General features: G+C 37.7%; 1 protein-coding gene across 1 annotated transcript in view; it reads right to left on the bottom strand.

Moving 5' to 3' along the window:
- The window catches only part of LOC134839006 (ras GTPase-activating protein 1-like), a gene marked incomplete at its 5' end in the record, with an annotated part of 36,767 nt that extends 24,245 nt beyond the window's left edge, over positions 1–12,522 (bottom strand). The window contains 4 exon segments of the mRNA XM_063854383.1: positions 6,649–6,944; positions 8,770–8,934; positions 9,522–9,827; positions 12,311–12,522. Of these exon segments, the coding sequence (XP_063710453.1) occupies positions 6,649–6,944; positions 8,770–8,934; positions 9,522–9,827; positions 12,311–12,522 (979 nt within the window).

The following is a 12,522-nucleotide window of genomic DNA, read 5'->3' as shown; positions in this document are numbered from 1 at the left end:
AGCCCCCCAGATGACAAGGAAAAAGGAGCCTCTGGAAACCAAGACCGGGTGCATTCGAGCCCCAGCAGATGCCCGATGAATCGCCTAGATTTTTGCCAAGGATCAAAGTATTGAGAAGAAAGCTTTCACGAGATACCCTACGACTCTGGTCAACTCCGGAAGCTTGGAAAATGCTAAAAAAGAAAACAAAGAGCAACCAAACCTTGACAATCGCATTCACCATGATTGCCCTAAGACAACTACATGTGAACTAGAGTCAAAAAATAATTTTTCAAGTTCCGAGGTCGATTTAACCCAAGAAAGGGCCAACTTTGAACGAAGTTTTCCGACCGAAAAAGTCAAAAATCGAGAGCAAACCGGCTATCAGCACACTTCACTGGCTTGCCGCATTGACAGAAACCATCCAGTTGCCTCATACAAAGATTTTTTTTGCAAAGAAGCCATAATGTGGCAAAGGAGCCATAACTTCACACCAGCCGTAATGTGGTCAACTTCGACGGAAGTGAAAAACTCAAAAACGAACCCACCAAAAAGGGCAAGGACGCGTTTAAAGCAAGCCCCAAGATATTTTCGGACAAAAAATATCAGGAGTTTCAATCAATGTTCAATTCGCAGAAAACACAAACAGGCTCCACCCAGCATCCTCTGGTCAGCTAAATCTCGCTAAATAGAGAAAAAAACACACAGAAGCCAATCTACAATGATTGAAAGCAACTCATTAGCTTTGCCAAAAAGCATTCAAACACTAAAATCACTCGCCGGATGATAGCAAGCAACTTGCGACTAGTTTTTGATCCCCTTGTTGGACTAGTGACCCCTGTAACGATAATGCCGAAGATTCTATTCCAAAAAAACATGGGATGGGGATTTGGAATATGATGATGACCTTGGGGCACGTATAGCGAACCAATTCCGACACTGGATGGATAGCTTAGAATTTTCGTCTTCCCTGGCTGTAGCTCGGTACTTGGCCAAGGACAGCTTTCAGCAAATCGATCTTCATCTCTTCTGCGATGCATCGGAGATGGCTTATGGAGCAGCTATCTATGCCAGAATAACTTCAGACACAGGAATCCTCACTTCATTGCTAGCCGCCAATTCTCGACTTGCATCAAGGAAGACAGTTTGCATTCCAAAACTCGAGCTTTATTCAATGGTTCTGGGCTGTAAACTCCTGAAATGTGTTTTGAAGTTGATTCAGACTTTGCAACTGGTGGTAGATATCAGCGCCTGGAGTGATTCAACAGAAACACTTGCTTGGATCAGATCATCTCCAAACAGGTATTTTACTTTTAAGGCCAACCGCATTGCCAACGTTCAACAGATGCTACCAGCCGACAAGTGGAAACCCGTGCCGCCTCATCAAAACCCAACCGATCATACAACGCGACCAGTACCAGCAGCTGAACTACAAAATTTGCAGCTTCGGTGGTCAGAGCCCTCTTGGTGACAGAAATGAAGTTTTTATTCCGTCAAAAACAACAATTCTCGAAGCAAATGAATAGAACGAGCTCAAACGGTCATTCGACGAAACCATACTGTTCACTCAGGCAGCTGGTGGGGAGGTAACCATGCAAGCAGCAAATGCGAGCAGGACTAAACGTTGGGCAGACAAAAATAGCGGAAAGTTCTTCAATTTGGGACGATGGCGCTCTTTCGGTCAAGCTCTATGCATTGGAGCTTTAGTCACTAAGGTCTTCCTGAAATTTGTGAAGGTGAACACCGACGATCGTAATCAGCTTCGAAAGTTAGGAGTAAACCTTCTTGTACGAGACGTTCAAGAGCAGCATTTTGACTAAGAAATGAAAGCAATCGGAAAGGGAAAAGATATTAGCCGGATATCAAACCTCCTTCAGCTATATCCGTTAATAGACGATGATGGATTGCTAAAAGTTGGAAGACTCGCAGCTGCTGATTGCCTAAACAAGAAAGCCAAATTTCAGATGATCTTGTCTCCGAACGAACACTCACTTTTCGAGAACAGTGATCCGCCTTAGTCCCATTGTTCAACTACAGTGGAATGAACGCCACTGTTGCTCACACTCGGCAGCAGTTCTGAATCATACGAGTCAAGACGATGTCGCGAGCAATGATAGGCAACTGCATCACTTGCTTCAGGTTCCATAGTAGAGCAATGAATCAGTTGATGGGAGGTTACCCTTGTGAGAGAATCAACCCATCACCACCATTCTCTTATGTTGCTATCGACTTAGCCGGACTAATGTACTATAAGGAAGCCGATCAACTACAAGTGTTACAAAGTAGTTTTCCTTTCCTTTTCCACTAAAGCAATCCATTTGAATTTTGCTTGAAGCTTATCAGAAGGTTCATTGCTCGACGAGGATGCCCAAAGTAGATCTTCTCCGATAATGGTACGAACTTCATCGGATCACTCAACGATCTAACTCAATTGAAGAGACTTCTACAGGATAGACACAAGATAGACAGCCTAACTGATGATGCTCCAGACTTCGGTATCAATTGGACTACTATACCTGCAAGGGCTTCAACCTTCGAAGAGCTATGGGAAAACTGCTATGGGAAATCTTCAACTTGAGATGTACACAGTGCTTTGTCAGATAGAAGCTATACTCATCTCAAGACCGATCACAACGATCTCAGATGATGCCAAATACACTGTGCATGATGATGCCAAATATACTCCATCAATGCTGCTATATGGCTTCAAGTCAACTCAATTGACCATTGTTGCTGATCTTACTAATGATGAGCTTACTGAAGATGAAAAATGCCCGAGAAAACAATTCAACTACCTGCAAAAACTGATTGCAGAATTCTGAAAATTTAATATCTAACCGCTATGCAACAACGCAATAAGAACCGCGTAGAGCATTAAAATTTGAAAAAGGCAGATCTAATATACATAACTGATGATAAGCCCCCTTTATCATGGCCACTTGGAATCGTGGAAAATATTTATGCCGAGAACGATAGTATAGTGAGAGTGGTACAAGTAAAAGTAGGAAATGGGAAGCTTAGTACATAACGGATTTTGAGATTGCGGAAATTGCCGATGAAAGACGAGAGATAAAACAACAAACTCTACAAACAAACAGATCAAAAACAAAATTCAAAAACAATGGTCAGTCATCCAACTCCTCTTCCTCGTCCTTCTTCTAAACCCATCATTCCGACATTTCCTATAACGATGATTTCTACTCCTTTTCTTCGCCACAGGATCAGGGTCTGCATCAACCAACTCCGTCCACCTGAGGACCACCCGACACTCCCAATTCACCTTCGTCACCTTCTCCACAACTTCCACCTGCCACGCAATCAATCCCGACAACTTCACACCCGCCTTCTTCTTTCTGCATCCAAAATTCACATCTATCTGAAATGCAAAAAAATTGATCAAATATCAACGGGGCGGTAATGTTGGAGCAAACAAAGCATGTTTTAAATAGCAAGATTATTTTTTCACACGTAAACTCAATTAAAAACGCATGTTAATTTTCCCATAAGTCATTCATTTCATTTACTCGCAATTTATAGTCACTAAATCGTCAGTAATTCAATTTTCCTACGATACAGTTGCTTTCCAGCAATCGCGAATTATTCACCAAGACCTAACAAGGATCGCCAAATGCAAACAACAGAGAAAAAACTTCAAGTGACTGTCTTTTTTGTGTGGTTGGAGCACAGAATGTTCCGACCACCTTTTCAGGAAAAAAATTCAGAGTCTTTTTTGTACATCTACAATTACATGATACAATTATACGAACGCGTAGAAAATAAGTTAATTAGGCCTAAATGAATTGCGATACAACAATCATAAAATAGCATAAGTCGAAAAAAATGAAAAATGTTAAAAAACTAGGTGAACCAAAATTTTCGTATGTCTCGATTAAGGGCACCTAGGTCTCGATGAAGAAAACTTTTTCTGCTAAAAGCAGGTCATGGCCGATAAAAAAAAGATTCCAAAAAAGTGATTTTTTCGATTGAACACTTATTCCGAGAATTGGCACCTTTATTTTCGAGCTGAGTCAAAAACGGTCAAAGTTTCAAACTTCCAAAAAACGGTCAGTGTCTCAAAACTAAATGGGCACAGCATATTATGAAGGTAAGCTTCCAACAAGCTGTTGTCTTTTGAACATATGATATCAGATTTAGCAGGATAGTTTTCGAGAAACGTCCATAAAACGGCCAAAACATTAGGAAGTTGACATTTTCGAGAATCATAGAAATCATAAAAAATTTAAATCTTCCTTGAAACTACCCTATAGTTAACCAGTACTCACCCAGTAGTCGATATTTCATGAAATTAAGCATGTCGGCTGTGATCAACTGTAATTCAACATACGAGACTCAATTGATTTTGTCAAATTAGTTGTTAACCCGAAAAAAGACTACCTTCCGATTTGATACCGCTTGCTAATCGCAAGCGTAAATATTTGTAGAAAGATTTTTTGCCAGAGAAGTGCTCAATCAAGCTTCCTTTTAGTAAAATCAAGTTATTTTAGCCTAATTTTCTCATTTTTATATATAACAAACGTTACTTGATCGCTTTATTCGCTCAAAAATAGACTAAAAATCAAATTGAAATTTCAAACCGATTTTTCTGGACAGTACAAATCATTTTTGGAATTTCAGAATGTCATTTGAATCACGACTACAAAGGCTTTAATATGAAATATCACACGCTCCTGTCAATGACTATTTGAGGTACTTGAATTTGCGTGGAAAACAAAAAAGTTTTAAAATAATCAAAAAAACTAAGACACACCCGAATACAAAACTCCTCCTCATTTTCCATGGTCGGGAAAAAACCAAACAAAAATGACTGATTTTGTTTTTGGGAGACTTCATACTTCCAGAGAAAAAATATATCACGCATTAAAAAGTAACCCAATTTGAGAAAAGTGTCATAAGGAAACTTCCGCTGGGAAATATTAAAATTTAAACCCACTTTCGAAAATAAATTGAATTCAGAAGTAAAATCGCAAAAAAACCAAATTTGAGCGTGAGCAACTTTCCTGGAAAAACCTATATAAACATTCACACGACCTATGAGGCAAATAGTCTATCAACTAAAGAAAAGAAAAAAATGACTGATATATTATTAAACGTTTTTGAAGTACCACCGAATGTTCCGACAAAATTCTACAAAAATCGATTGTTTCATTTTCATTCAAAATAGTGTAATTTCTTCTGCGCGGCGTGATGAGAGAACTATGCAAACATGTAGAAAGTTATTAAGATAGGCATAGTCGACGACAACAATTTTTTTCAAACTTTCTTGAACTTTTTGCTGAAGCGCTAAGTGAAGCTTCCAGAACAAAAATTCTTTTACGTACAATCATGTTTCCTTAGCCTAGAGGCCTAAAACAAAATTAAATTTTGTTATAACGATCGCTGCTCGATCGCTCTACTCGCTCGAAGTGGAATTAAAGAAACTAAATTTGAACTTCTTGGAGTTCTCTTAACCTATATGATCAATTTTTCTACACCGAGGAAGCTGAGCACTTTACCGCACTTTACACACACAACCGCACTTTATTCCCCCGTCAAATGAAACAATTTGAGGCCACGAAGCCGATATAAAATAGGCCGAAACCTATTAAGCCGAAAAAAATCAAAAAAAGTTTAAAACTAACAAAAAGTTATTAAGTACTCCTCAGCCTCAACACACACACAACCAAAAAAAATTTTTGCTCCTCGAACGACGCAATATGATGATACTCAGCCGATATATTATACGCCGAAACTTACTTTGCCGATTAAAAAAATAGAGCGGACAAAATTCAAAAAAATTTAAGAATACTTTAAAGTTATTAAGTTCCCTTCGCCCTCAAAACACACACCCATAAACTTATTAAGCCAAAAAAAATTCAAAATTTTAAGACTTTCTAAAAAATATTAATTCCCTCCTCACCCTCAAAACACACACACACACACACACACACACAAAAAAAAAAACTTTCAAACTTTTCCCTCGTCAAACGAGGCAATATGCGGCCACTAAACCGATATAATATAGTTCGAAACCTATAAAGCCTAAAAAAGGGAAAGGAAAAAAACAAGAACACATGAATATTTAACAAATCGAGTTGGTAAAATTACAAGCGACATATAAAATATTTGAACAGGTCAGATATTTAAAATCCCCACAAGCACAAAGATAATATGCAGCGGTAAATTGGTTATCGGCAGCGGTAAATTGGCTGCTAAGAGGCTCCATGGAAATGAGTCCAGACGAGAAGAGTCCTGTGAACAAAGTTGTTTACGAGAAAAAAAAAGTCTAGTACCCAGTTGCAATTCCCTTACTTATCGCAAAGGTAATAACGAACGCTCGAAATCAGACTCTTCAAAATTAGACTCGCTTGAGATTAGACGAAAACTCAAATTTTCAGGACGGTTTTTCTCGACACTGGGACAACTTCTGAAATTTTTCAATGTAGTTCGTATCACGATGAAAGGTCTTTAATATGATGATCATTTGAGGTACATCCCGATGATTATTTGAGGTACATGATTTTTCGTGGAAAACAGAAAACCCTCAAATACAAAGTTTCTCCCCATTTTCAATAGTCGGAACATTAGGTGTCTTCGTTTCGTTACTTGACACTTAATTAATTCAATAATGTAGTTATAACGAGACACTTCAATAATAAAGTTATAACTCACTTGAAACAGAACTTCTGGAATGTACATTGACTCTTCATCTCGTCTAGAGAGCAAGTCTTAGCGTAGGGTATGTCGTCTAGTTGTATTAGTACGAACAAATTATGAGCGGGTGGCATGAAACTGTACACTTTAGGACTGGCAAGGTCCAATACTTCTTTGATCTCTAAATAGAGGTTCTGGCACTCTCTGCTCTTTGCCTCCATTAGTTTCTCTACACTCTTCTGTTCAAGGAGCTGTCCGACCGAGGAGGAGAAGGGGAAGCTGCCCTGGCACATCATAAGAGACGACATCCATTCCTACGAACATCAAATTATTATCAACGAGGTACCAAAAAGTCCAACAAGTAAAGCCACTTGTTAAATACTTAATTCAACGCCGTAAACTCTTAAAATCCTTAGTATTGATTGATTCCAGTTGCAATAAAACAAACAAATTACAGAAATGTCTATTGAATAAATCGATCTTTTCTCACCAAAAACCGTGTTCAAGCCTCAAGGTTTACACAGAGGCGAAGCTGTGCTTCGCAAACACAAGCGAGGAAAATGCAAAAAAGAGCTCTAAACAGGCAAAACAAAATGAAGGAAAAAGGAAAAAATTATAAATACACCTTGAGAAAAATTTTGAATAGCAATTTTGAAATTAGGAGTATCACGCTCTCACATCTGCTTCACGTCCACTTGTAATTTTAGTAACACTAGCCACCAATTCAGCAGCAAAAAATCAAGCAAAAAAACTATTTCTATGTTCCAGTTTTGAATCTCCGACCTGATAATTAGGAGTGTCACTCACGTCCTCGCATCTGCGCCAGGGTCACTAGGAAGTAAACTAGTGGCCCAGCTAATGCTGGATATACCTGTTCTTATATTTTTTTTATCAATTATTGTTCAAAATTTCAACAAAAAAAAGATTTTTACGCAAAGCCCTAGTAATTTCTATGCTTAATTAGGAGAGTAGCTGTTTATTAGAAGGAGAAAACTACTACTCGCTCTTTCAATTAGATTATTTGTCTCAGATTCAGCTGGGTAGTTTCGAAAACAGTGAAAAAGATTGAAAAGCGATCAAAAATTTCACTATTCCTAAATCCATAAACTTTTCTCGACTTAAGCAAGGGCTTAACCTCTTAAGCAGGGAAATTTTACACGCCCTGATTTCTAGATTGAATTATTCATATCAGGCTTAGCAAGTAGTTTTTGAGAATAGTGACGAAATTAAAAACAAAAACGGTTAAAATTGTCAAAAAATGGAATTTCCCGCATTCCACATCGGTTTTTCTGCAAAAACATAGGGTGAAACACGTTATGCAGGAAAAACCTGAGCACCATGCTAGTTTGAATGAGTTATCAACCTTAGAATTAGCAGGTTAGTTTTTGAAAAAAAAAGTTTTAAAAAAAGGGCAAAGCCGCTTGCACAGGGAAGATTCACATTTTCGGTTAAACCCTTTATCTCATTTGACAGGGTAGTTTTTTGAGAAAAATTTCAAAATTAACCAAAATGCCAAAAATACCCCACTGAAACTTTCGAAGGCCGTAAAACGTAGGTAAATTGCGATAGATTGTTTTTGTTTATTCAAACATTCATCTCAGATTTGTGTATTCAATATTTGAGAAAATGCAAAAATTCAAAACAAATCGGTAAAGTCAAAAATCCCCCTACTGAAACTTTCGAGGGCCGTAGAACGTAGGGTAAAATGAAAAGAAACTAACGAACTATGCAGGCACATAGAAGAGGAAGCCCGTTTGTCCATTGGTACCATTTTTGTGGAAAACGGTTCAATAGTTGTTGGAAAAAAAAGAAACTTCGGCGAAAAGTACAAAAATTTTCCAAACTGTCGAAAAAACAAAACAACAAATCCCATACATTTTCATAACATCTCCAGAAATAAACGCAAGCCAAAAAGAACATATGCTATTAAATTTTCTATGCCTAAATAGGCTTAAATAAGGTTAAATTGAAAAATACCAAAATTGCCACCAAATAAACACTTTTATTTGCTACTTCGGTTTTAAAAAATTATCATTTTTATACATTACGCCTCGCTTGTGTAAATAATTAGCCTCAAAGTTACAATAGTCTTAAATTATAGAAATGATTTTCACACTCGCGGGTTGCAGAGATACATGCCTGTCGTTCCTGTGCGGATATGGCGGCTAAATATAGAATTCTGGGTTGGGGGTCGGAGTTGAATCGGGTGACGATCTGGAACGCAAAGTTCCTGTCCGACAGACTGCTGTCAATCGGGTACACTTGTGATGACGTCATGTCTATCAGATCTTTCGGTTTCTTGCGCTGAAATGAAAACTAGTAAAGCTACTTTGTCTAGGAATGCCAATTCGATAGGCCAAATGTATAGCTAATACCAAATCTCAGATCCTTCTACTCACGTTGAATGTCAATAGATAAGACTACTTACTGAGCAACCTTTTTCATTGCATTCTCGGATCTCTATAACTATTCCCTAAGAGCAAGGGGTAAAATGAACAAAAAATATGCTTAACCGCTGAATTATTCCTTTATAGGTGTAGATACTCGTTAATAGGTACCATAGGGGGTAGAGATTGTTAAAGAGATCCAAACTCTTTTTCCAAGTAAAGTTTTAGGAAAAAATACTGAGCGAGTTATTAGCTATACAGTTAGAAACATCCATACAACGACAGTGATTGTCAGGCTTCCGAAGCGAGTGTACCACATCAATCAAGGACAAGACGCACTTCCCAAACATTGTTACATTAGTTAAACCCGCAAACTTTACAACGCTGAAATCTAGAGACTATAACTTACTTTCTTGCATTTAATTGGAAGAGCAACAATCTATAAGCTACAATTAAATTAATAACTTCACAAAACTTCTCATATTTTTTGCTTAAGTAACTCACCGTTGTGTTATCTTCAAACAGATACAACACTTGATTTCTCGCATTCAGTACGAAGTAACATTTCTTCCATTTCTTCACAGAGCCTGTTTTGCATTTGTCGAGAAAGCCCTTCTTCAGAACTGATTCGTAATTTCCGACCAGATCTGAAGCGTCTTGGGATCTGGTTGACATCCGACTGCGTAGCACTGTCTGTACGTCTTCATCATCCAGTTCCCAGCTTGACCTCTGACCGTTTGCAAGCCCGTTTCTACTCTGTTGTTCATCATTGAGTTGTGAGGCTGCCTTCATCTCAATTAACGGTTTGGGCTGACAAGAGAGCAACATTTCAGAAAATGGAACCTGATATAAAACTTACTAAGATTCGTGCAGAAAACCTTATTGAGTCCAAAAAAAAAATGAAAAAAATATGCCAATATCACAACGACCAAACCAACACCAATACAATGCATAGAATCTATCAAATAAATAACCGAAATGTGTTCAGAAATGGATGACTTATTCAGACTTTTGTAAGTAACAATGATAGTAATCAAAATTAGACTTCGACTAAAATCAATTCAATTCCAGAAACCCATAATGTTACCGGTTCAATTTTTCACAAACACCTGCAAACTAGTTTGAACAGTTGGAAAAAAAAACGCAAGTAAACAGAAAAAAAACACATGGCCTTAAAGCACTTGGAATTTCCAGAACAATTTCCAGCCAAATTTGAGAAAACTATATCATTAGACAAAATTTATATTTCACTGGGAAATCTGATAACTAAACTCCACTTTCGAAACTAGAAGTCGATCACATTTTTCGTGACCTCTACACTTTCGTTGTTCGATATAGAAGTTTGATATCCTTTTAACAAAGAAAATGAACGGAACTTTTAAAAAAAATCAAACCGCAAAAGCGAAAAAGTAAATTTGAGCTTGAAAAATTTTTAAGACTAGGGGCCCAGCTAGAGCTGGAGGTACCTGTTTAATAGTTTTTGATTTTCTTGTACTGATGAGGGATGAATTCGATAATTTTAAAAAACGGACTTCACCAAAACTTTGATTGTTTCTGCAAAAAATAAGAGTGAATTGTTTGGAGAATTTAGAAATTTCCTTAAGACATTTTCGTACAAATTTTAAGGCGTAACACTTCAAATAGATACAACACTTGATTTCTCGCATTCAATGCGAAGTGAATTTTTCCATTTTTTCAGAGCCTGTTTTGCATTTGCGAGAAAGACTTTCCTAAGAACTGATTGATAGTTTCGACCATATCTGAAGCGTCTAGAGATCTGTTGCCGAGATTAAACTATTGATATCAGCTTCGGCTGGGTAGTTTTCAGTAGTCGCACAGTTGCACAGAAAATCAAAACTTTTCTGGCGGCCATAAATTTATTTTTAACAAATTTGGACATCGCCATTTCGTCGAGGGAGCTTCTCTCAAACCTTTGTTTTGATTGAACCCAACATCTCAAATTGGGAAAGTAGTTCCGAGAAAACTCAAAAAATTTCAAAACGGTCAAATATTCTAAATTTCGACTTTTCAAAGGACCCTTATTTTAATGAAAAAATATTGAGCGTAGGCGCTTACGCAGGGGAGCGTCACAAAAACTGGTCTTTCGATTGAATTCAGTACTTCAGATTTGGGAGGGTAGTTTTCGAGAAAGTCAATAAGTTTCAAAAAACGGGCAAAAACTCAAAAGATGATTTCTCCGAGGACAATAACATTTTGGTTAAAGAAAATTGTCAGTAGCCACTAATACAGGTGAGCTTCCCACAACCTGTTCTCTCCATTTGACCCAAAATTAAAGATTTGGATGATAATATTCGAGAAAAGTTCAGAACGATCAATCTAACAATTGACTTTTTCGAGGGCCATAAGATTTTGTATACAAAATGGGCCTAAATACTTATGCAGTGAAAATTCCTAAATCTCGTCCCTACGACTGAACACCAAAATCTTAGATTGGAGGGTAGTTTTTGAGGAAAGTCAAAAAGTTTTAAAAAAACGGTCAAAAATCAAAATTTGACTTTTCAGGGGTAAATAACTTATCGTCTAGAAAAAAAATTGGACAATACTGCTGATGCAGGCAGCCTACCTCACCTCGTTCACTCTTTTGAGATCCAAAATCTCAGATTTGGAGAAAAGTTTTCCGAGAGAAGTCAAAAAGTTTGGAAAAAAGGGTCAAAAATTCACTTTTTGTCTCTCCGAGGGTCATAACTTTTCGTGTAATGGGTGTACCCCCGCTTTTGGAAGGGAGCTAACCACAACTTATCCTTTTAAGGGGAATCAATTCGGAGGGTAGTATTCAAGAGAACGAAAAAAATTGGGTCAAATATTCCCCCCCCCCCCCCCACAGTTTTTCGAAGGCTGTAGATTGTAGAGTAAGGTGAGGAAGTGACAAGAGGATTACGCACGCACACACAGAAGTGGGCGTAATTTCCATTGACTGCACTTTCTGAAAAACGAAAGAGTAGTTTCGGAGAAAAACATATTTTTTTGAGAAAAAAATTTCCAAAGCCTCTCCAAAAAAATTTGAAAAAATAAAAACAATAATACATTTTCATAAGACCTGCTTCTGTCAAACAGGAACATTTCCTGAAAAAAAATCATCGGAACCCATAAAAGTCTTGATTCAAATTTCAAGCTACTTCAAGATCATTAGAAATTCGAACTACGACTGACAGAGCTTGAATATGACAGCCCATTTACCCTCTCCAATCGCTCATTGAGGCAGCTGAAATAACACGAAAAAAAACACTCTACGCCATAGATCCTCACTACTACAAAAATTTGAAACAACTTACTGGATTGGTTAGACAGAGATTGTCCAGAATCTCCTCTGCTTGATATCGAGTGACCATCTGATCCACAGACGTATACTTCCTGCCTCCCATCCAATAAACGTCCGCTACTCTCGTGTTTGCCGAATCAAATGACTCATTCATACACTCTTCATCTTCATTTGCACCTGCTGCTGGACTGTTTTCTGGGGAAGTGGAGGAGCCGTTCGGACTGC

Source organism: Symsagittifera roscoffensis, chromosome 2, assembly GCF_963678635.1.
Source record: "Symsagittifera roscoffensis chromosome 2, txSymRosc1.1, whole genome shotgun sequence".
Lineage (NCBI taxonomy): Eukaryota > Metazoa > Xenacoelomorpha > Acoela > Convolutidae > Symsagittifera > Symsagittifera roscoffensis.
This window is presented reverse-complemented; position numbering and strand designations above follow the sequence as displayed.